At 35.7% G+C, this 25,429-nt stretch overlaps 1 protein-coding gene across 2 annotated transcripts; it reads right to left on the bottom strand.

The window, feature by feature from the left end:
• Positions 1–512: 512 nt before the first annotated feature.
• LOC126820783 (calpain-5) lies at positions 513–23,241 on the bottom strand. 2 transcript variants are annotated; one of them, XM_050548928.2, is made up of 13 exons: positions 23,071–23,241; positions 18,651–18,822; positions 17,668–17,799; positions 16,013–16,215; positions 14,975–15,158; positions 8,218–8,414; positions 7,932–8,009; positions 6,467–6,644; positions 5,544–5,669; positions 4,922–5,118; positions 3,488–3,600; positions 2,615–2,751; positions 513–2,301 (listed from the first exon to the last, which is right to left on the bottom strand). In XM_050548928.2, exons 2-13 carry the CDS (start codon positions 18,819–18,821, stop codon positions 2,110–2,112), a joined length of 1,908 nt encoding a protein of 635 aa, XP_050404885.1. In that variant the 5' UTR covers position 18,822; positions 23,071–23,241; the 3' UTR covers positions 513–2,109. The 2 variants fall into 2 exon arrangements, with proteins under 2 accessions (XP_050404885.1, XP_050404889.1); XM_050548932.2 differs by lacking the exon at positions 23,071–23,241 and adding an exon at positions 22,290–22,412.
• Between the last annotated feature and the right edge of the window lie 2,188 nt (positions 23,242–25,429).

The following is a 25,429-nucleotide window of genomic DNA, read 5'->3' as shown; positions in this document are numbered from 1 at the left end:
TGTAGCCGAAAATTGGTGGTGTGGGAATCTTTTGTTTCAATAGTACAGTTGAGGTGCATGGATGCCCTTCAGTGTGGCGCCATAACATCTATCTGAAACTGTTTTAGGTGATTCCGATAGATGGTGGCGGTGGGGGTATATCTTAAAGTCTAATTAGCAATCATAGAGCAAAATTTAACTGTGCACCACGGAAATTTCAAGGTTAGGGATAGAAAGGCTTTTACACGTCACACATCCCTTGATCGAATGCACATTCAGCCATGCATCAAACTTGTTCGACATTCTTCGGTATGTGGGCCAAATTCTTCAAGACACAATTCCGTTACGTGCAACAATTCATAATATATAATATTAAAATTAGAACAACAGTAGCTCACGCATAGGTCAATTTTGAGAGATTTGGAATATATCAATTTATGATAACACCCAAAAGGTGAATACACTCAGGCACAATTAAAACTATTGTCCAGAGAATAAAGATTGATCTACAAACAAAACGACTAACAGAGCAGTACGAAAGAAGCATCGATTTATTACTTACGATTACATATTAGTTTCCCGCCGATTGTTTTGCCATTGCAGAAGAAATAGATAACTGACAAGTGTCAATCACTTACTGAAATAAACATCGAACGAAATCTCACATTGATTTTCGTATTTCTAAAGGCCAGGATAAAAATAATATTGGATAAAGCTTCTAAAAACACTTGATTGAAACCTACGTCTTTTGGACTGGCGGAACAAAAGGAAATTGCCAATAAAACAATTAATACATTGGTCAATGACGAAGATAGTTGATAACCTAATGCCCGGAAATAACGTACAGTTTTGATCAAGTTTAAACATGTAAAAGTAAAGATAAGAATACAAACCGCCAAATTATCTAAGAGTTAAATATCCGCATTTGCTCCAGTTTTGAGAACTTGCTTTAAAAAGACACAAAAAGTAGATCATTTGATTCACAACTATTTGAAGAGTCCGCTTGATAGATAAGCTCGACTGGTACTCTTTCTAGAGTGAACTTATATTAGAGTTTTTGTCAATACTCTTAGAACTGGAAACCAATCCACAAGAGCGGTTATATGTTTGTAAATGTTCAGTTTGTATTGTCTCAGTATTACGTCGCTTACTTAAAATTTCAGTTAAATTCTCGATGCGCAGAATATGCATATCTATAACATGTATTCATTGTCGGTCACTTTTTTGCAATACTTAGGACGCTTTTCTCTACCCGTCCAGTACTTATTGTCCTATAAATCACCTTGAACAGGGGGAACAGAACAGTTGGGTAATTTCCTGGACATATGATCAATGCAATAACCAATAAACTAAAATGAGTTTATTAATATAAAATTAGAGTTAAAATAAGTGTTAGTAATATCAAAAAGTTATATCACAAATGCATACATATGAGTTACAAATTAAGACATGGATTAAATATGGCGGGTATCTGCTTCTGCTGGCCGTTCATGCTATAAGCTCCACATTCCTGAAAAAATTGGAAGGGTTTCGACTTATTTTAATTTTGAAATTTGAATACAGAAGAAAGTATTCCGATTGATTATTGATAAAATACAATAATGAATACAATTTAAGCTATTATAACGTGTTTATATATAATGTATATAAAATAAGTGTTTATGAAATAAAAACGAATGTTCTGGTGTATTTCTTTGGTTATATATTTCATCACAGCCAATTGCAAAAAAAAAATTAGTATTAATGTTTAAAAACTACTGACACTATTTTCTAGCTATTCAAAAAAAAGATCTTTATTACTGTATTAAACTCTTATTACGCCAGCTTATCTGTAATCTAAAGAAAACTTGAGTGATTTGTGCTATTGCAAATGCGTACTTGTTAGTTAATGGCTATCGCTAATGGCTACTGGTTTCACAGTTAATGAAAGCATATTGCAGGTTTTTAACACAAGTGTATATCTATTATCATAGTGTTTATAGTGGATACTGTCATGCAAACATTTGCTACCTTTCTCGTTGCTGGTAACAAAATAAGCAAGTTAGAAAGCATATACTCTTTGATGATTTCCACCGTCCAATATATTATCTTTAATTATTTGGCACATTAAGTTATATCGTTTATGTCTTGTTAAGCGTCCGCCACATTGTCTGTATGTCGGATATTTAACCACAGATATCCAGTGACTGTGTCTCGATCTTCTACGGTCTTTCTGATGTCATAACGTCTGATAATATGGCCACTGGTGTAATCACTCTTCTTGGACATTGGAATCGTCATGGCACCAATATAACTATCCTTGAGCATGTTATCATCCCACAACTGAAACAACATATTCTATATTATACGATATTACGAACCCACCCACCAGTGAAGATGTACAACGCACAGGAACACAATACTTGAAAACCAGCAGGAAATAGAATCAAAGGACAAATCTGTTGATTGGGCTAATCTATATGCAGTATATTACTAAATTTTCTTTGAAAAGGTGTCTATTGTCTACTTCTTGTTGTTTAAGTGAAAATAAGAAATTTGCCCCTTTAAGACTTCCCCCAGAAATAAATCAAAGAGAAATACTACAGAACGCTTATTTTTGTTATGTCAGCACATACCTTATTTGACTGAAACGTACCTCTATTTCAATATCTTCTTCTGGTTGTTTTCTATAAAACGTTACACGTTCTTTCCACTGTGGATTATTAGTCTTACTACTAACAGTTGTCTTTACCTCTTTACCTTCACATTTCACTATACAATACGCTTCAATACCTGTAATATAACATTTCACTATATAATACGCTTCAATACCTAAATATAACACACATTTCACTATACAACACGTTTCAATACCTTAATATAACACACACGTCACCACATAATGCGCTTCAATACCTATAATATAATACATATTACATCAATACCTGTAATATAACACACATTTTACTACAAAATACGTTTCACCTGTTATATAACATACATTTCACTATGCAATACGCTTCAATACATGTAATAGAACACACATTTCACTATACAGTAAGCTTTAACATCTGTAATAGAACACACATTTCACTTAACAGTAAGCTTTAACATCTGTAATAGAATATACTTTCACATTTACTAAACAATAAGCTCCAATGCCCGTGAATCTTAATATTATGCGCTGAAAAATTGGAATTGTTCCTACATTTGGAAAATGAGATAATGTCTTTGCCCTGGGTAAATATACAACTGTTGGTAACAGGAGAAGCTATAAATACTCTGGTTTTCAGATACATGTATAATTAACACATTGAAAGTTTAATGATTAGAAAGATATGCTTTATACAGCATACTGACGGTTTCAGGTTTTCAAAATGAGTGAACACTTTACCTATGGACATACTGTATTATAGGCTTGGCGCCCCCCCCCCCCCAGTCCGCCCCGAATTGCATTGAACAGTAAAGTTTATAGCATTCGCGGCTGTGAATGGATGTGAATGATTTAAAGATATTTGACAATGTATACCTTCTTTGTGGATATCTTTTAAGCCATCAGCATAATGAATAGTCACAGATGTTGCTGCTACTTTTGGTTTACCCATACAGCCAGGGGGTTTAGGTTCATCTTTTACTAACTCTCTGGTAAACAAAAAATAACATATATCCATTTAACAGGGCATGTTAGATTATAATAATCAAAAGATTTAAATCATCCCATATATTTCGACAAATCCCGAAGTCAACGTAAACAGTGCAACCTTTCTTTTCGAGGCTGTATTACGAGGGCTGACTGAAAAGCTGTACGCCTATCTTTGAAAGATCTGTACGAAGTCGTTGGTTTCCATTTAGTTTTCTAGATAGTCCCCTTCGAGGTAAACTCAACGAAGCTGCAAGGCCTGTATTATACTATAGGAAGCATTTCCTAAATAAAGTCGTTCACAGCTGACAATCCATCATCATTACTAGGAAAATGACGACCGACTAGTTCCTTTTTCCTTTGTGAGCCACGGTGGCTATGTGGGTAAGACGCTGGCTCGCTTGCCTGGAGATCGCGTGTTCGATCCCTGCATTGGCCGAGAAAGTTCATCGGGATTTTCCGACGTGGTTTCCTATTGTCAGTGGTGCAGGACGGAGGGCCTGACAAGGACAGCTGTCTAATCGTTCGAATGGGACGAAAATCCGATGTGGCATACACGTAAAAATCCCTTGGCTGTTGAAATTTGATATAAGAATTGGCCATAGTGCCTTATAGCACGTTGTATGGCGTATAACCGTCTTCATTTCATTTTCCTTTTTCATTTTTGGAAACAGGTCCCATCAATGGTTACAACTCTGATCTAAAAATTATCAGGATCTTCTTCAAAACGGTCAGATTGTAACGGGACGCCCAGTCGTCGCTAATGCTCTCTCTCTCTCTCTGTGTCGCGCTTAAATTCCGCAGCCCACTTCTCTATTGTGGAATAGCTAAGCGTTACTACCCCTGTGACCAATGCTTCTGGAGTCTCATATACCATTTATTTGAATGTTCACATAGCTAAGAACCCTATCCTTTATAACATACACTTTATGAGACCTTTATAAATGAACATACATTCCTGTTTTTATTCAGCCGTTTCTGTCCATCCTAAGAGAAACGTTGTGCATACGTGTTTAAATCCCATCAGCGTGTATATCATTGAATGCATTAAAAGTTAATGGTGGCTTATTTTTCATGGTAAGTCTCTGAATTTAAAGGCACTTGCCACAGGCATATGAATCCAAAACTTAGCAGCAACTCATTGTCTTTGCCTTTAAATGACAATCTGTTAAAAATTTGTGCCAATGTTGCTGCTTAGTATACACGTCACTGTCGTAACCGCATTAAGACCGATGCTTCTTAATTATGGTTTTTGAAGTAAAAATAGTAGTCATAAGTAGGCAAACATTTGAATATGTTATTAGAATACATAATATCACTCACTTGATACCTATAGCACCCTCAGAATATATTCTCAGCATATAATTACTTTCATTTCCTGGGTCAAAGGTTGTTACAAGCAAACAGTAACGACCTTTTTCAAGGTGAACTCTATCAAAGATACTCCGTGATACCACATATGGTCCAGCATGAACTCTTTCTAGTCTGTCATGCATTCTATACTTCCTGTTTAAATCTGTCTACAATAAGATAAAGGTAACACAATTATATATGTCTAAATATTTAAGTTAAAATTGTTATTAAATTTCCAAAAAAGGTATAATCTAGTCCAAGATAGTTTTCTATTTTTTTATCAGATATAAGTTGGCTCTTCGTTTATTATTAGCACGCAGGTGTTAATCATAACAAGAATCTGGCAATTCTGAATTTCAAGAGTGGTCTTTATTATTAGCTTAGTCGGCAAATTATCTTAAACAATTACATGTATTGTGTTCAAATCTTCGGGGTTAAAAACTTGAACTGTTGGCGTGGGATATCATCTACCCTACTATCTGACTAATGATCCAGTGTAGGCATGTGGACAGAGAATTAACGCATGTAATTAATATACAATTATTTAAATGTTGGCATTTAAATATATTCTTACGTGCATGTTGGTACTCACCTTGACAATAGCGTATCCTATACAGTAGTTCTCTCCCCTTTTATTAAAGGACGCTGAACGTCTGTCTGTTTGCTCTAATGATATCATTATTTCTTCTTTCTCATTGTCAAATACCTCTAAGAGATACTGTAAATAAAAAAAAAATTTTATTAAACACTTCTAAGAGATACTGTAAATAAAACAACCTTTATCAAATACCTTTAACAGATACGGTAAAATAACTATATTTATATAATGGAAGAAAGGGCTTCACTTTACAGGTATTTAGTACTAGTATATAGGCCATAACGGTGTACTCATCTAACCGCAAGAACCCTTCTCAATTAACTAATTTTAATTTTCTTTGTTTTAGAAAACCTTACTTTATAGTTGTTTCAAAATGATCTAAATATAGTTCTAACGACACTCGTACATCACATTTCATTCTTTATCTACGTGAACGATTTGAGCTACTCTTCTATCGACAGATTAACATAAGTATGCTGCAATCAACAGGAGCCTCAATAATGGTCATTATGAAAGCTGACAGTCTGATTAAAACACAGAGTTGTTATATAACCCGCGTCCTGGATGATGTGACGGATTCGCCAATGAAAGGGTCTGTTACGGTGAGTTCTTGCCGTTCGGTGCACGAAACTGTGAGTATCCCACTAGAAACATCAATGTTGATTGATTAATCAAATGTCTGACGTCAAAGGGTCCAAAGCAGCTTGTATGACCCCTAACACGACCTTCAACTACAACCGTTCAAATCTTCATATAGTGGAGGCCATCGAAAGTATATAAAAACGAAACGAAATATAGATCTGTATTCTAATCAGATTTTGAATAACACCAATCCTTACATTTTATATTCTCCCATACTTTCATACTTTTTGTCTTAAAGCGTTTGTTCGTGAGTCAATGACGTTTTTAGATCTTACCTGTGGATTTTTAAGAAATGTTGGATGATTACCACACCCTCCTGCTCTATGGGGTCTCTTCCACTCTCCTGTAAACACCACCTTACTATAGGTCTTCTTTAACGTAAAGAATGATGTGTTGACGATATGACATAAATCTATGGTGGTAAAATACCGACAAAAATCATCGAATGACATCCTTAAAGAAAACAAAGGGTGCCATAAAAGAACTGACTATGACATGAATGCAGTGTGTTTGTGGGTGTTGGGGGGTAACGCCCTACTTTCCTGTGTAGATCGGGCTAATAAGACGGGCATACGACATGCCGTGTGTAACGAGGGAAGTTTTGCCGGGAAAGCAATTTATTCCGACTGTCAAGGGTTATTTTACAACCACGCCAAGGAAGACATGTCATCTGGATGTTTCCGTCTATCCGATTGACTAGAAGCTGTTCTTTTTCTGGGACTCGGTTCTGCACCATTGACAAGGGAAACTCATGACGCCAATTTCCATGGAACTTTCTCGTCAAACACCGGAAGCGACCCCCGAACCTTTTCTTTAGTGATACCTTACTCATAGAATTACCATAGCTCACTGTTTTTGGTGACTTGTTGTCTCGGGCAGACGAAAGCGTTTTAGTTCAGACTATCACATTTGTAGTACTATGGTCTCTGCAACCATATTATATCTTTAACTAATTATTGGGTTTCAATTTGTAGTGAAGTTACATCTCACGCACTTAAATGGGTGACACATAAAAAGATTTATAAAACCAAAACATAGCTGGTTCTGTGTGAAAACAAAGTATCACCAGATCACTTATGATAGGAAAATCACTATTGCATCATTTGGCTTAGTAACCAATCATTATAATTAATAACATCATATTTGACCAATTAGATAATTTAAAATCGAAACCCAAGTGTAGAAAACCATCAGAGCTCTGGGCGATCGACAGACAACCGCTAGTTTCTTAGAGAGGAGGCATCCATTGATTTGCAGGAGAGCCATACGATGTAGTGTGTTCCGTCAGCGAGTTAGGGGGGGGAGAAAGACATGTTAATTTTAATTATTGTAATGTAGCCTAAGCTTGTAACCTATGCATCCAGTGATTGATATAAAATGTAAAAACCAACTATTGCAGTGTTATTCCTGGTAGATAAATGTCTTAATTACTGAGATAGTAAGAAGAAAATACACAACGTGAAAAGGGGTCCTAGCTAAAAGAAGCAAATTACAGATATAACCAGAGACAATAATAGACGATCAAAAGGCTATTGAAATATGTATGTAGTAGAAGAGAGTATGTATCACAGTCACACGTCGGCCTTTGCGGGGGGGGGGGGGGGCTTTCCCTTGTACTTTCCACATCTGACCAGTGACGCATAGCACCGCATGGTGCTACAATTTGTTATTTTATAGTATTGGTATCCTTCTGTATCGATTTTACAAATTCAATTATTCGGACTTTCTACATTAACTCACCAAAATTCCCCATTCTCATCAAAGGTTAGACCAAGTTCCTTTTTCTCCGCTTCGCTAACTTTGGTCCATTCTGGTGATCTGAAATGTTCACCGTGTTGAAACGTGAGAAAGAAACCATGACTTTGTAACTAATTATTTTACTGGCTTTCCTCATGGGCGTAAACAATAAACAAAAAACATACAATCCGTTATCATAAACTAGAATGAGATTAAATACACATTATTTCATACGAAAGTTACTCAAATTCAATTGTACTAAAGACCCAGATTCTAGTACATAACTCACCCATCACTCCATGGACCTCTCCATTCCACACCACCCCATGGATTACGGCACCGAATCATTAGAATTTTTTCTCTGTTGAAGAATTGAAACAGTCCTGTACCTTTTAAATGAATTTTCTGGACAGCAGTAATACTATAAGCATGACCCCTGACTAATCCGATGCTTAGCTTGGTTTCCATTTCAGCAGCAGATTTAGCCTGCAATTAAGAAGTGGAAACATTGCCTACATCAAACATTAATGCATTATTACTTCGCAACAATAAAACAATAAAATTGATCCTTCCCGCAAATACCTGTCGTGCCCAGTGGCAGGCGAGTGGTTTGGATGGAAAACTGACACATAGGCGGACAATATTTAGCGACGCGAATATTTGGTTTTAGTGTCACGACTGCAGGGCAGACAACGATGACGGTGTTGTCATTCCTTTTGGATTTGATAAATCCGCAGTCCGATGGAATTGGATGAAGATAAGTAATAAACATCATGTAGCTATTCAATCCATGCACTGGGGAATGTTCTAGGCGCTAGAAATATTCTCACTTTGAATTATTATTAATGATAGTGACTAACTAACCATATTTTTACTTTTGTGTTTTAAAAACTGGCACATTGTCGGATATTTAATCACTCCGTGGGCAAAATAAATTCTTCTCCCTAGCATGGCACACGTGATCATATAAAATATGTAACTGTATGTTTGTCTCAAAATGGCAAATTATAGTGTCGATGAAATGCAGGGGCGTGTCCAGGAATTTGAGCAGCTGATGGTCCAAGGTGGATATGAATTATGAAATGAAATGGGGTTTAACGTCCTACTGTTCTGCTTCTAAACTGGGCTAATGAAGACGGGCATACACCATACAGTGTGCTATGAGGGAAATTTTGCCCGGGCAGCGGCGCTACGGCCTACACTTATATCGAATTCCAACTGCCCATGGATCTTTTACGTGCTCGCCAATGTGTACACGGGACCTCGGTTTTTCGTCCCATCCGAACGACTAGACAGCTGTCCTGTATATCCAAGGTGGAGACAACGTCAAGTTTGGCGTTAGGCGGAGGGGGGGGGGGACTATCCACGAATTTGATCAAATCAGAAGCTTTGAGACATATTTCTGCTCATTTAGGTTTACACTTGTATAGGATTACCGTGGAGTGAGTCAAAACGGCGTTATTTCCATGAAAGTAGGAGAGGAAAAATATTCTCTGCTCAAGCAGGGGGTGGGGCGGATGCCCTGTGCCCACTGGCCCACTGGACATACCCCCCCCCCCCGCCCCTGGACACGCGCATGGTTAAATCCCACCCCCCTGCTCAAAACAAATAAATGACCAAGGGACATTCCATTTCGAGACGCGCATTTTAAGCCGTATAACATTACGTTATTGTGTATGTTGATTTGACCTATATGTATAGACCTAAATCTGAAAAGAGTTATGTAAGTTTGTAAACAATAGAAATACTGTATAAAATTATCTTATTGTACTCAATAATAACATTGCTATAGAAGATAATTATATAATCAAAACTACATATATTGTTATAATACTATTAACTTAGATTTCTTATGAAATCCGTTTCCCCAAAGGGATTAATACCGATATTAGATATTCATAAGCTGATAAGATTATCAACCTTATTCTTAAAAGGGTTACCAAAGGTCGTTTAACAAAACACTAATGATGTCGCTTAAATTTAACTGGAATGGCTTTATTTCTTTTCTCTTTTTTTATATTAATACATGTATCAACCTATCTTGATTTTGATAGTTATTGTATATTAATATTTGCATCTAACAAATTTTTTTGCAAATAATACTATATTATTCAACCTAGATCAAAATATCTTCTGATTTTATTCTGCATTTGACATTAAATGAACATTAATCGATAAAAACAGTATGAAGTAATAATAATAAAGTTCCAACAAATCTGACAGAAATTTTGGTCTGGTATCACCTCTGACAATATCAAGAGACTAATTCCACTGACAATGCTGGGGTTTGAAAATACTATATGAAGCATGCTTCACACGAAAAGGGGGTATGTTGTCTTGTCGTTAGAAACATTGTCAGTGGGGTTTAACGTTCTACCCAGGGCAATGACAATGTGCATACACCATGCAGTGTGCTATGCGGAATATTTTGCCCTCACAGCGGTGCTTCGACCCTTATTTAGATTCCAACAGTGTTGCAAATCATAGACACGGGACCGCGGTTTTCCGTGTCATCCAAATGACTATAGTTTCACCATTAGCAAGGGGAAACCAGACCGGAAAATTCCGAAGAACTTTCTCATCAACTTCGGGATCGAAATGAAATGAAATGGGGTTTAACAACCTATGGTTCTGTTCCGACTGGGCTAATGAAGACATACGCCATACAGAGTGCTATGAGGGATATTTTCCCCGGACAGCGGCGCTAAAGCCTATACTCTTATATCGAATTCCAACTGCCAAGGGATCTTTTACGTGCATGCCAACGTCGGCATCGTCCCCGAGATATCCTGTTGATGAGCTAGTGCTATTGCCACCCTGCCACTGGCCTATTTAAAAACAAAATTTAATGTGGAAAAACAAACATAATATCTAAGTTTCAATAGCAAAAAAAAATTGTTTTATTCAACATTTTTCCGGTTAAATAATTGTAAAGTACAATAATGTTTTCTTATCATATTATAATTTATATCACAGATGACAATAGTATAGTCGCATTATTTGTTACTGTTTAAATTAAATTAAATATTATCTTCGGTAATATAATAATATATCTAATAATGTTATTATAAAATTATTGCCATTCTATTATAGAAAGAAAGAAAATACTGCAAACTAATGACAAATCCGAGAATATTTCAACTGACAGTAGTAATATCTATTTATATAACAATAATACGAACGTTAAGTCTGGGATAACCCCATCACAACTGAAATTATATTTTACATTAGTGCAGTATAAGTATAATATACAAATTCGAATTTGAATGATACAAGTCTCATATTAACATCGATTATAATTATATTACTTTAAAAAAAAAGTCATTTATTCGTATTCGAAAACTACAAACAACATTTTCAACCATAATATAAATATTTTTAATACTGTGTCGTAATCTCCAAAAATTCAAACAAAACTGTTATTCAAATTACACAAAAACATAATACTATAATACTACTCTACTGGCGCATGAATATAATAAATAATAAAGTTCACTGATGAAATGAGAAATATACAATAAAACAGGTACCCCAAAAACAATACTTTAATTTTACATATCTTCGTCATGAAAGAGTCTCTTGGATTAATCAAAACACACACAAAACCGTAACGACGTTACGGAATTGTCTTTTGTGCCTCTGAAATTCACCAAAATATTCACAATCATAGTCATGTCACAAAGTTCACAGATATTCACGATTCACATTAAGTTCACTGGGTTGGGAAAGCTGACATGGATCTCCACTTCACCAAATCACTTGGAGGGATTCCGAATTTCTGCTTCTTATTCTCGGTCGTCCGACTGAAGAAATATCCACAAGTTGGCTTCTCGGCTGTATAGAAAGGAGCTACCGAGTTAGATGTAACTTCTACAGACTGGCCAGGAGGGACTGCCTGTATACTTCTAAAAAATTGTGGATCTAGACTTGAATTGACGGGTTGTCTCTGTGGTATGGAAATATTAAAATGTCTTGAATACCTGTTCGGTAAATTTAAGTGTTTAAGTCGCATTCTCTCTAACTTTTCCCATGTGAGGTACCGAGGATCCATTTCCAGCCAACTTACATCCTTATGTGAACGATGTGTCTCCATTTTCTATATCAAATGAATTACTATCTTCAATGAACTCCAATTTACCAGTTTAAATGTGTGTGAGCTGTTTGAATACAAAACCCGTCAATAATACAGCTAACTATTTAATCATTACTAAGTCGACCCTGTGTTATTTGCGCCTAACATAAGACATGCGCCGTTTCTAGGCAAGCTATTGTTTTGATTTCATAGTTGATTGTGCGTGCAATAAAATCCCATAATGGTGACCGATTGTGTGACAATCCGCTCGAGAGATTATATCATTTGGGGGATATGATACTAGATCATAAGTGTTATTTAGAATTTAATAATATAAATATAAATACAACATTATATATCTAATTGGCAATGCGCTACAACAAAAAAACAAAAAAATCGAACACAGAACAGTAATATAGTTCTACATGTTTATAGCGTATACATTAACCCAAAAGATATAAATTTGTGAAAAAAGTAAAAAAAAAAAATATGACCTGTTTTGATGATCGTGGTGGGGCGATCACCACGCCCCAAAGTGTGTGGAGCGTTCGCAAGAACAGTTTGACGGACCGATGGATGTCGGACGCAGGCGATGACAATAAACGGCCAAACTAAACGTATGCAAATCAGGGTCAATCCCAAATTTGCATATGTATTAAAGTTGGGTTTGAAAAGTTCCTATTTTTTTCTCCAATATCTAAATTTTAGACTAGGTAAGTCAAAACACAATTCGAAGATTGTCAAATAGTAAGCCTATTGACAACTCAGACATAATACGGTAAAAGTAAATAGTAACTTGGGAGATATAGGTTTAGACTGATGTGTGGGACGACGAATAAGAAGTAGTTGACTTTGTACCGTTAACAAATATGATTTGTAATACATATTTATTCGATAAGATATACCATTAGTTTATTTGATTTCTATAACTAACTTTGACTTTGATCACCGATGCACATTCTTTGCAAAACCGCGAAGCAAACTATAGATCAATAAATTCAGAAATACAAAACGATAAAATCAAAAGTAAAAAACCCGCTAATATCCATATTCCTGAAGCAATGGCCTGAGAAATTTCTCTCTGGCCATTGCTGGATTGGCTTCTGATACTTGAGCTTTTGAGTTTGGCTATTCTTCCCGTTCAATCAAATCTATCCCAAGTACAGCAACATGACAGCCCTTCGTTTAATCTGGGTCTTCTCTAAAACTCTGAACTGTGATTTAAGGTATTAAAAACGACGAAAGCATGTTGTTTACATTTTTTTCGATTTGATAGCCTAGTTTGCACGCAATTAATTTTTCTGCAATATTCTGCTATGCACTGGTTGATTTGGGCATAATAAAATCGTGAGTCCAATTTGGAGCTCTATTTTAAGCGTAATGCTTTTGTAACGCAGTTAGCTATTGGTTGTTAATCGGACCATTGACCAGTCATAATTTGGAACAGAAATTTGCCTTCGTTAAAGCAGTGTTTAGTAGGGTTAGGTATAATCAAACGAAACACTGCGAGGAGTATGGCTAATATCAAGAAAACAAATTTTGAAAACGTCTAATCACTAGTGTGAGTTTGAACTTCATGAAAACTAATAAACAAATGTGTCCGACTCATTAACAATTAATACGTATATATATTTATTAGAACACGCCCTGTACACTCGAATAACGTCAAATTGAAATTTATCTGAAGATCTTAAAAGCATCAACACCTCTTTATACAACAATTTTAAACAATATTTCTTCTATCGTTGATAAGACCCTTGAAGTCAAGTTTTTATGCAGCGAATAACAAAGTTTAAGGTACTTTTTATATCGTGATCTGAATACTGTATTTAAATCATTATTTAAACATCACGATCTGTCAACCTAATTTTAATGTTGTCTCTCCATAGAGCTGTTTAATATTCACGATTTACCTGTCAACATGTATATGCACTTTAAAGGAGGCAAGTCTCTTAAGTCAATATCATCCACAGTCTTGCAAACACGACTTATTGGTCAATTTAAATCAACATTGATGTTGTTATCTTAGCGTGAAAAGATGGGCTTCTGATATTCAATACTTAAGATAAAATCAAAAATATTAAAATTGTCACACGAATCGCGCGCCAGAATGCTTTAGAGTGCCATTTTTAATTAAGCGACTTGGTGAACGAGATTAAATACTACCGGTGCAATGTAGATTGCCATTCAATTTGGAATCTTTTGCCGAACTGATTAGAACTGATTACAGTAACAAACAAAAACGATTGAATGTAAATCAGTTTATATACATTCATATTACATTATTCTATGCGTTGCTACCCATTTGTGTCAATTTACAGATGCCAAAGAATAGGGATTTAGCTCCTTTAATGTAATGTTAAAAGGCTTCTATACCTTGGCCTTTACCTGTTTCACCCACAGATAAAGCCTGCATTTTTTCTTGATATTAATTTGGGATGTTTTTTTGTTCTTTTTTTTCTTGGGGGGGGGGGGATCATTTTGGCAATATTCTATTCTTTGCATACAACTTAAAAATGAAACGAAATGGGGTTTAACGTCCTACTGTCCTGCTCCTACCGGGCTAATGAAGACGGACATGTGCTATGAGGGAATTTTGCTCGGGAAGCGGCACTATGGCCTACCATTATATCGGATTCCAACTGCCAAGGGAACTTTGATTAGAATGCAGCGTTTTATATCCAAATCACGGATATATATTTTAAATAAGATCAACATGTCAAGTAGAAATATTTTATTGTCACATTTCGGTCCATATACGCCCTTCGAAAAGATGTCTCGCTTTCCGTGAATAACAGATTAGAGGATCACGTTACATTGCAAGGTTCGCTATAACGCTAAAAGTTGCAGTTGATCAGCTGAGGTTAGGGTGATGACGTAACCATGGCGTAATATCGCGTTATAATGCCACTGCAACCTGGGACGATAGCTAAACACAGCGTTATAGTGAAACATCTATTAATAAATATATTACCTGAATAGAAGCACACATTAAAGAATGATTAATCTTGGCTTTATGTAGTATATCAAATAATCTCGTTTTTCTTTCTTCTCCTCTAAAATCTATTATATCTAACGTCTCACCAGCACCGCCTGTTAAATCAACCATAGCATCACGGGATTTACCCGCTGTTAGCGCTTCATAACTACCAAATAATCTGGAATATAATTAATTATGTTGATGAAAAGGTGTTCAAACGTAATAATCCATAATCGTAATCACTGAAAGGGTGTATAACAAAAAAGAGAAATATTAGATAGAAAAATGAAATTTACGACTAGAATATTTCAGGCGGAAATCGCGTCTGACTTGCACGACAGAAATGAAATGGGGCTTAACGTCCCACTTTTCTGCCACGCCAACGAGTATTAGGGTAGACTTTCGTTTTCCGTCCCATACCAATTAACAAGACGGACTTTTTAATCTCGGAAATAGTTAGTCTGGAGCTCGCGTTGTCTGGAACGCGTTTTATTTTATTTCTAAAGTTGTAATGCTCTGTAAAATGAATGAGTAAAATAAGGAAAGGGGTTTGTAATCTAAATTGTTCAGTTAATAGGTCGGTTTCAAGATGCCTAGTCATTTAAATATTGAAAACGCTGATTAGGTCAGAGCATAGGCGTACGGGGAAATTTTTGATTTGGGGGTAGGGAGTGGTGGTGGTTGGTGCCCAAAAAATGTAGTTAGGTTCTTAGTATGTTACATAATAATATTAAATTCGCTGTTAAATTGGACACATTCAAGAAACAATGTTTTTTTTATACAACTTTTACAAAGTACAATTGTGTGCCCAAATTTTCCCAGCATTTGGTGCCCAAAATGGGGGGGCGACCGCCCCCCCCCCCCCCAGCCCCCCAGCTCGTACGCCTATGGGTCAGAGATATGAATTAGAGGTGAAGGGAGGTAATCAGGTTTAACCCGCATTGTATGGAAGCAGACCACCATATGACATTTCCCTGGTCGGTTGGGGTAACTCATCAATATTATTCATCAATCATAAAAAAATACGCTTACTTAGCATATGCCTTTTCTAGTAAAGCTGACCAGAATTCATTTCTACTTTTGGAGTGTAAAAATATGAGACGACCACCTCGTGTTGGAAGTTGATCATCTATTACCACATCCACCCATTTACCACATCGCCAAAATCGAAAGTGAAATATTCCAGCATATTTATTATCAGTCGACCATTCCTGGCCATGATAATCAGGGACTACCTGGAAGACATAGTAATATTCATGTATATTAATATTCATTTATTAGGTGACATAGACTATGCTGATAAATAATTCATACCGCTATTCCATATTGTCTCAAACTCCGTAAAACTCTTAAACACAATTATCAACCTAAACCTTCCATTTGACTATACAGATTTTCAATAACCCCACCGAGCTGGGTGACTGGATGGTTTAACGCGTGCATGTTATATCATAAGGTCTGTCATTGAGTCAAGCGGCGTGGTTTCGATAGCCAGCTTGTACGTGACTTGGGTCGCCTGTCCAACCTCGTGGGTTTTCTTAGGGTCCTCCGGGCCACCCCCCACCCACACACACTGCTAAAATAACACTACGCGCAAGCGAATTATTGAAATAAAAGTTAACCATATGTTAGTCCCGAAATGACCTAGTTTGTGTCTAGTGGACGTTAGACCCATCTCTCTCTTGACATCCTTTGTCGGGTGCATTTTGACACTGACATTGACTTTCGAGAAACTACTCTACAAGAATGAAAGTGTTGAGCACATCCAGCAGACGATCGCATTAATGCGTTTGTTATGTTCCAGAACTTCTAATTAGTTATTGAAAAATGATCGATTTGTCTTTTGTGTTTTCAGTGTCCTCTATTTAGAGCCTAGAGATTGTTTCAGTGGTCACCACACATTACACCAGATTGCAGGAATTGAAAATTCCTCCCTCAAATATTGGGAGCTCTGCAGGGGTGGATCCAGGAATTTTTACAGGAGGGGGTTTGTCCGGGTCTCTCCCCACCCCCTACTCCCACCCATTGCCTTGAAAATTTTGAGATATACATGGTCTCTATCGTTATTTTTGCACATATACATACACACACAGAGCTTTTTAAAGAGAGAGATCTAACACCCCGTTTGTTTCAATGGCATTTAGTAATTGAACTGGAATAAACGGGTTATTGTATTCCATAGAATTGTGACCTGTTTTCCCCGTTTGACGTCAGTTTTTATTATGAATTAATACAAAGACATTGTGATTCAATTTCATTAGTGAGCAGGGAGGGAGGGGGCAGGATCCGCCCATCCCTGTACCTTAAACTCATATCAATTCCTAGATCTGGCCTATATCAAATTTCATGGAGAATTCTTCCTTGAACCACATTCACGAGCATCGATAGTCAGCAGTGAACTAAACAATAATGCATTCGAAATTTACCAACCCAAAATGGATATTCTTCCATATGCCCATATGAACTAAAAATATTCGCCGAGAACATAAACGAAAGGAATATTTGAGATGTTATTTCCCTGAGGATTTGAACTTTAAAGTAGATAGACAATGGACCGACCGACGATGGCTTAGTTGATGGGTTGAGGACACAACTTTTAAAACATAAATAAAATCCCTTCGGCCTACAATAATTAGTTTTAAAAGATATATTATGCCTAACGAGGACTGAAACAATACACAAGTTACCTTTTTCCATAGATTTGAATCTTCAGCAATACAAGCACAGGCTGCCACAAACCAACAATTACCCAAAGTTCCTTGAGCAAAATCATCGGCACTGGCTTTATCAATAAAAAACTTGGGATCTGACACAATATCCTAAAATATTGTATAAATATAAAAGAAATATGTTGCAGAGAAATTATGATGAAAACAGTAGTAAACTCATAAACGTGTCACTTTTCATTATCACTCTTAAACAGGCATTGTTCACGAGCTAAATCTGCCTATTTCAGGTATTTCTTTAGGCCTGAAATGTTATATAAATTATTAATTAGACATTAACAGACTTACCAAGACCATAATCAACTCTCGGTGCCATCGGATGACTGCGATAAAAGTAGATTTAAATACATGTAAGTTTTGTGGTTGATGCGTTTACCGTAAACGTGGGTAATCGGTAGTAATGACAATCGAGGCTAGACTATCATTGTATCGTCGATATCTAGTGATGTAATTTGAATGAAATTTTCAGCATATTTTGTTTTCGTTATCTATATATTTTTAAATTATTATAGCGAGAACTCCCAGCTCTTTATGTAATACTTTCCCAGTAGCCTATATTGGGTTATATCCATCTATGTTAACGTTAGAAATTCCCTTCCATGTTGCACACAGAGAACTATCTACTTTGAGAATAGATCGCTGTCCTGAATGACCGTCATGTCCAAAAATTAGTATACTATTCTGTAATGTCGTTCTACTCTTTTCACATATGCCATACACACAAAGACTAAAGTTTCAATTCCATTAAATGGTAGCAGAACAATATTTTACAACATTCCTGAAGTATTTAGCTTTTTTGACTAAAATCGTCTACTAAAATGTTGGTCAACTAGCTCAGTGTCTGTCTGTTCTTAAGTGGAGATAATTATTGTAGACAGACAGCGTAAGTTTAATGATGTTTTTCGTACCGTAATCATTTATTATTATTCTATAACTGTATGTACCTTAGGTCTTTTCCAAACTATGTCTGCTGGCGCTGCCCTGGTATGGAATATACTGTTACCACTAGCAGGAAATGACGTATCTACAAATAATCCCTTCTTCTTTACACATTGTGATTTGATTTTTCTGTATTGTTGACCTAAATATGGTTCAGCTTTCGGATTGGACGGCATCCTTTAATGGAAAAAATCAAAACAGAAAAGGGGTGGTTAATTACATTTCTTTCCACTTAATATAATTAATTAAAAAAATGAAAACGTGTCGAACGACTGAACGAATATTTTATAGAAGATGAATGGGGATATATTAAACTGGGTCCGTTCTTTTGAGAAATAGCTTGGCACTAACGCCCACTCAATTCCTGTAATTTATTTTTGTACCATTATGGAACACAATAATTGTAACCACATAATGAGATATTGCATTACTTCAGAAGCCTACGTGAATTTGTCATGGATAACATGATACGTTACACACGGGGTATTTCTCAAAACGACGGGTTCAGTTTAATATAGCCCCATTCATCTTCCATAAAAGTAACCCCATTAGTCTTAAATACATGTACATTTTAAAGTACGGCAAAAATGTAAGGGAAGTGGGGCAATTGCCCCCCACCCCGGTTCTTTTGGGGGCATTGGTGGTGAATTATTGAGAGAGAAAAGACAAAAGTAATATTATGTTAGTTTCGAAGAGACCTATATGAGAGGACGTTAAATCCAAATTCTCTATCTCTTTGTTAGTTTCATATTTAATCTATACCCTTTTAATATTTATTTTATAAGATATGTGAAGATTTCTCGGAACCCAGCCTTGATTTAAAGATATAAGAACGTAATTTGTCAGGAATGAGTCAAGCAGCCACTTAAACATCCATATTACTCATCCTACTAGAGGATAGAAGGGTAAGTCAAGATTAAACTGAAGAAAGATGGGTGTTTATACAAATGTACACTGTATAAAATAAACTGTTAAATTTAGCCAACCAAAATCCTCTTGAAAAATAATTCAGGCCTTCACGCAATCTTAAAATGACACATATTAATCTATAGTATTAAATTTGGTATCTTTAATTTCAATATTTGGGTTGTGGATTGCGTGATGCTATGCTTACTTTCCTGATATTCTGGTATACAGTGAGAGGTATAATAATATAAGTTTCCGTGGTTCATTGATACTTTTGTGTACTTTTGTGTACTTTTTTTTATTACTTTTGTATAACTTGGTTTTCCTATGCCAGCGCAGCACGATGGAGAGCTTGACAAGGAAAAGCTTCAAGTCGTTCTTATGATACGGAGAAAAACAACGGGGTCCCGTTACACCATTGACAGAACATTAAAGAATAAGATTTGGCCATGACGTCACTGTCAGGGTAAAAGGTCCTCATAGCCCGTCGTCTTCATTACCTCGAATGCAGGAAAGAAAGACGTTATACTAATTTCATCACTCATATCTACATAATTATGGAAATTGTTGTCTCGTTAAATTAAAAAATATATAAAAAAACAGAAGCCATTCGGCTATCTTCAAAATCAGTTTTAACAATTTAATTTCAGTAGTGTATCTTATTAGAAATAGAAACTGTACTTATCTTTCAACACAGAACATCTGCCTTATCATACAGAGTCTAAGACTTTGATGCCATATCATAAACATATTTAACTTTTCTCATTTATTAACAACATGATATTTTGTTTTACTTGGGTCAGAACAAAAATAAAAGTTTGTTTTACGGATTTTACCTACCCAGTAGTTTAGTTTCTTCAATTTTGAATTGAAGATTATTTTCTTTATTCTTTAAATTTTATTTTATATCATGAATCTTTTGAAACAAAATAACCAAATTCAGTGTAGATTATTTTGGCTAGATATACCAGAATATGTCCACTACGCATTACCTTCATAACATATTTAAGTGAACAAGGGTCAGCGTTGGGTAAGCTGTTAGAAAACAATGGTGGACATACATGTATGTAATCGCTCCATTTATTTTACATAATAGAATAACTCTTTAATTATCGAAAATTTAAGCACCGAATTCCTTTAACACAACTAGGCGACAACAACCCAGAGTATGAAAATACGCCAACACAGCAGCTACGCCCCGAGAAAAAAAGATAGTCATAGACAACACCTTATCCGAAAGGGAAATTTGAATGTTGACCAAAATTTGACAAAGCTCCTTTGTGTCTTCAAAAATTCTGATTTCTATCGTGTTCTCAAACTTTTCCTGGCACGTTATATCTCTGGAGCAGAAAGTCCTGAAATGCTGAAAATCAACAGGATTCGATCCCACGGCTCCACACCAAATTTGAAAATCAATAGGGTACGTTCATCCTCCGTTAGAACAACTAATAGAAGAGGTCTAATCCTTCACACCAAATTTGAAAATAAGCTTTAACTGTGTTATGACCAAAATGTTCCACACCAGATATGAAACGAAAAAAAAAAATCCTTTACAAAATTTAGCCTCTATTGCATTCACAGGGTTTTTAAAAAGGTGACGTAAATCTTGAACAGAAGGTCGCAGATTGCTTAAAATCGATACGGAGCGTCCTTTTCCGAACCCAATGCGCCACACAAAATTTGACGACGGTGAGGGGGTATAAAAATCAACTTAAATCGAATTTTCAACAAGAACTGTTTAAGTGCTGACATGTATTCAATAATTCAACTGTTATTGCAATGCGTCAATGTTTGACTGTGCAGTTTTTCGTGCACTGTCTAATCGAATCTACCAGCTTAACATTTACAGACGTGGAAAGTATAGGATGTTTCTACATACTTAAGATATCTGATATAATACACTAACTCTACGTACATGCCATTATCTAATATAACACAGATTCAGATGTGTTTAGCACACGGCTTTGTATATTAGGCACCGGAGTTGTTTTATTGAGTTCTTAAACCCATATTACACGTATACCAGTAAAATGACATAGCAGGGATGTATTTAGGCAACTCGCCCAGTTTGGTCCGCGACACGACCGATAAATAACATAATCAATAAAAATATTACCTTTTTATGGTATCAAACTTCTAAATATCCGTTTATGAAGGGCTCCGTTTCCAATAAATTCTTTAATATCAATTTAAAGGAGCTAAATCTTTAAATCGATATTGTCCATAAAATTCGAAATTAAAAACATGAAATGGAATTCAATACTGGTCCATTTCAATCAATATTGATACTGTTATCTTGCCGGGATAACAATGAACATTTTAAAATCAGTACACGAGTCGTGTATCCTATGGTTTCGGGTGCCATTTGTAATGAACATAGACAAACATATCCTACACGATAATGTGGAAGTTATTATCAATGGCTGATTCACAAACGACAAAATAATAATTAAAAAACGTAAACGTGTAGATTGGACTTGTTAGACGTAAAAGGTGGCCGTTTAATTTGGACGGTTCGCCTATTTACAATAATTTGTTTTAAAAATTGAAGGTTCAAAAGATTAGAGCCGTACTCTCTTTAAATCAATTAAAGCACCCCCCACCCACACACACACACACAAACACCCTTTCAGATTTCCTATATACCACGGCGATTAAATTACAATATATACTATATTAAAAAACTAGTTAGTGGAGTTACATTATTACTGTCGATTGTATTGTCAGAGGTACATTACCTGTTACTTGATCGGCTATAGTTAGCGGTAGATCTACACTACATTTACAGACATTTCCACTAAATAAATAACATTTTAGGCGGGCTTGTTTGGTGACATTTGTAATCAAAGTTAAAGTCAGACGAAGATTGTGTAATTAGAGGTAGTGTTGATGACATCATAGTAGGAAATATACTGGGAAAAACCTATATAGCAAAAATTGTTAGCTTTATGGGCATACCAAAAAGAAGCGTCTGGTGTTCTAGACGGTGTACATACCATGTCCCGTGCATGAGACCAACTAGTTAATAGAAGCATATATTATAGCGGCTTCACATACATTATTATTTGAATCAATATCCATTCATTTGTTATATTAATTAGCGATTTTGTAGCACATTTAGACAATGACTGGTGTTGTGTGCTAAACATGGTATGCCAACACTTCCATGAACAATATATAACTTTCGGTTTGAAAAGTTCACTACATGTATATATATAAATAAAATTATTCTTCGTGAAAAGGGCTTTATCTGTTTAAATCTAAATATGGATTAATCTTTAAATATATGTTTGGAAAAGCCTTGCGCAGTTTATAACTTCATACCTAAATATAGTTGCTATTACATTTGCCTCTCGTTCTTATATTAATATATAACAATGGTTGTTTATGAAAAACAAGTAGGTACATAGTATGGCTAAATATATACACATGTTACCCAGCTGATTGACACAGTCTGGCAGCCAGTAAGTAATGTGATACCTACATTCCACCGCACACATATAAGTAAAATTTCCTTACCTTTTATCTTTCTAATCCTATTTTAAGATTTTAACAGTGAATATAGACCAAGTTAAATATAAGTATTAATCCAACAGAGATTCGATCCCGAAACTTTGATAACAAAATCCAAAATCGTGAAGATCCTTCTGGCTTGTTGCACCTGGGCATATGGTAATACTATACTCATAATAAGTTGGCACGCGAACGGTGCCGAAATAGGTCTCTTGGCATAATTTACAACCGGCTGCTCGTGGTTTCCGCCATTCTCACAAACAAGATTTACATGTCGTGTCTGGAATATAGTGTTAGACAGAAGAATTATTACTGATAGTCTGAAACCAAAGGGGGTTTTAATACTTTACCAACAACTGTTAGTTCATTTTAAAACTAAGGCCATTACGTGGGCAATACAGGGTGGGGTGGGGGGTAAAACAATATCTACAATAGAAACTTTTCTTCTTGGGATTGACACTGTATACGATATTATTGTCATCAATTTATTTGTTAATTCTCTATAACCTTACGATGGCATATTCTACATTTCTTTAGGGTTCTCGTAATACTACGCTTACCCAACTAATCCGGACTACACTGTAAATAAATTTTGTGTATTTTTACCGTAAATTGACCGGTAGAAAGATGCCAGTAAAATGACTGTATTTTAACACTGACTTGTAAATTTACACCTAAGCGGTAGATTTAGATATACAGTGAGTGTAAAATAACTTCGATGTAAATTTACATTGTGCTTGTAAATAGAAAGTGAGGTAGATGTACATTCACTGTAAATTTACACTGTGGTTGTAAATTTACTTCAAGGTTATCTTACACTCACTGTAAATTTACGTGGTGTTTGTAAATCTAAATCTACCATTTATGGGTACATTTACAAATCAGCGTTAAAATACAGTCATATTTCTGGCAACTTTCTGTCAGTCATTTTACGGTAAAACAAAATTACAGAAATTAAATAAAATGAGATTTAACGACCTAATGTTCTGTATCTTACAATGGAAACAGTAGGAGGCATGACACGAAGCAAAATGTCCCACACAACCCTATGTATGGCATATCACTGTCTCCATGCGCCAGTTAGGTGCATTCAGATTTTGAATAACCTATTTCTCTAAAATAGACTAATCTTACTGACATAACAGTAAATATTTTGACCAAAATTCGATATGTGGTCGAAGGGGAATAACCGATTTGAACACTATTTGACAGTAAACTTACAATTTGTTGTAAAAATACTATTTCAAATGGCATTTCTGTTAATATACAGCTCACATAATGTAAACTGACATATGATTGTATTTCTACATTACGTTTGATGTAATCTTACATGTGGCCAAAGAGGGAATAACCGATGTGTCCACTATTTGACAGTTAATTTACAATTTGCTGTAAAAATAACAATTCAAATGGCATTTATGTTAATATACAGCTCACATAAAGTAAACTGTCATATGTTTGTTTTTCTACATCAATTTTCATGTACTCTTACATAAGCTTTGTACTCATATGAATTTACATCGCTTTAAATGTAAGTTAACAAACTATGTGACCTTTTAAGTATACTTATAACTGTAAATATACAGATAATTTGAACAGTTTGATAGGGGTCTTTTACGTACATGCCAATATGTACACGGGACATCGGTGTTTCGTCCCATCCGAACGACTAGACAGCTATCCTTGTCCGGCTCTCCGTGCTGTATCACTGACAAGGTGGGACCACGCCGGTAAATCTGAATGAACATTCTCGGCCAATGCAAGGATCGAACACCCGACCTACAGGCTAGCGAGCCAGCGTCTTACTATAGCCACCTTGACCACCTCATAGGTGGGAGAGAGAGAGAAATGGGGTTTAACGTCCACTCGACACAAACTAGGTCATTTCGGGACTAACATATGGTTTAATTTTATTTACATAATTCGCTTGCGCGTAGGGGTCTTTAGCAGTGGGAGGAAACCGGAGGACCCGGAGAAAACCCACGAGGTTGGACAGGCGACCCTACTCCTTGCCACGTACAACCGGGAATTCGAAACCACGCCAGTCGACTCAACCTCATAGGTGGACTATAGACGAAAAGTAATGAAGCCTTCAAAGGTCTATCAATATTACAGTTCTAAAGAGATGTACAATTACACGTTTCCTGTAAATTGTACACAAATCCTGTATTTAACCATGTTGGAATAGTAGAATTACCCATAAAAACAGTTAAAATACAACATACATGTACGTTAACAAACATAGTTGTATCAATACAGGTTACATGTAAAAATAATACAGTTCTAACTTGTAAAACTACACTTTTATTGTTAATTTACCCATTTTTTTTACAGTAATCCCATGTTACCTCACTAATACAGTAAC

This window comes from Patella vulgata, chromosome 1, assembly GCF_932274485.2.
Source record: "Patella vulgata chromosome 1, xgPatVulg1.2, whole genome shotgun sequence".
NCBI classification, from domain to species: Eukaryota; Metazoa; Mollusca; class Gastropoda; family Patellidae; genus Patella; species Patella vulgata.
This window is presented reverse-complemented; position numbering and strand designations above follow the sequence as displayed.

Excerpts from the sequence above, each read along its gene's own strand:
- LOC126820783 (XM_050548928.2), bottom strand. The coding sequence starts at position 18,821 with ATGCCGTCCAATCCGAAAGCTGAACCATATTTAGGTCAACAATACAGA. Across the intron at positions 3,601-4,921 it reads GAGGGTGCTATAGGTATCAA|AGAGTTAGTAAAAGATGAAC; the intron begins GTGAGTGATATT and ends TTTGTTTACCAG. Across the intron at positions 2,302-2,614 it reads AAGAAGATATTGAAATAGAG|TTGTGGGATGATAACATGCT; the intron begins GTACGTTTCAGT and ends ATGTTGTTTCAG.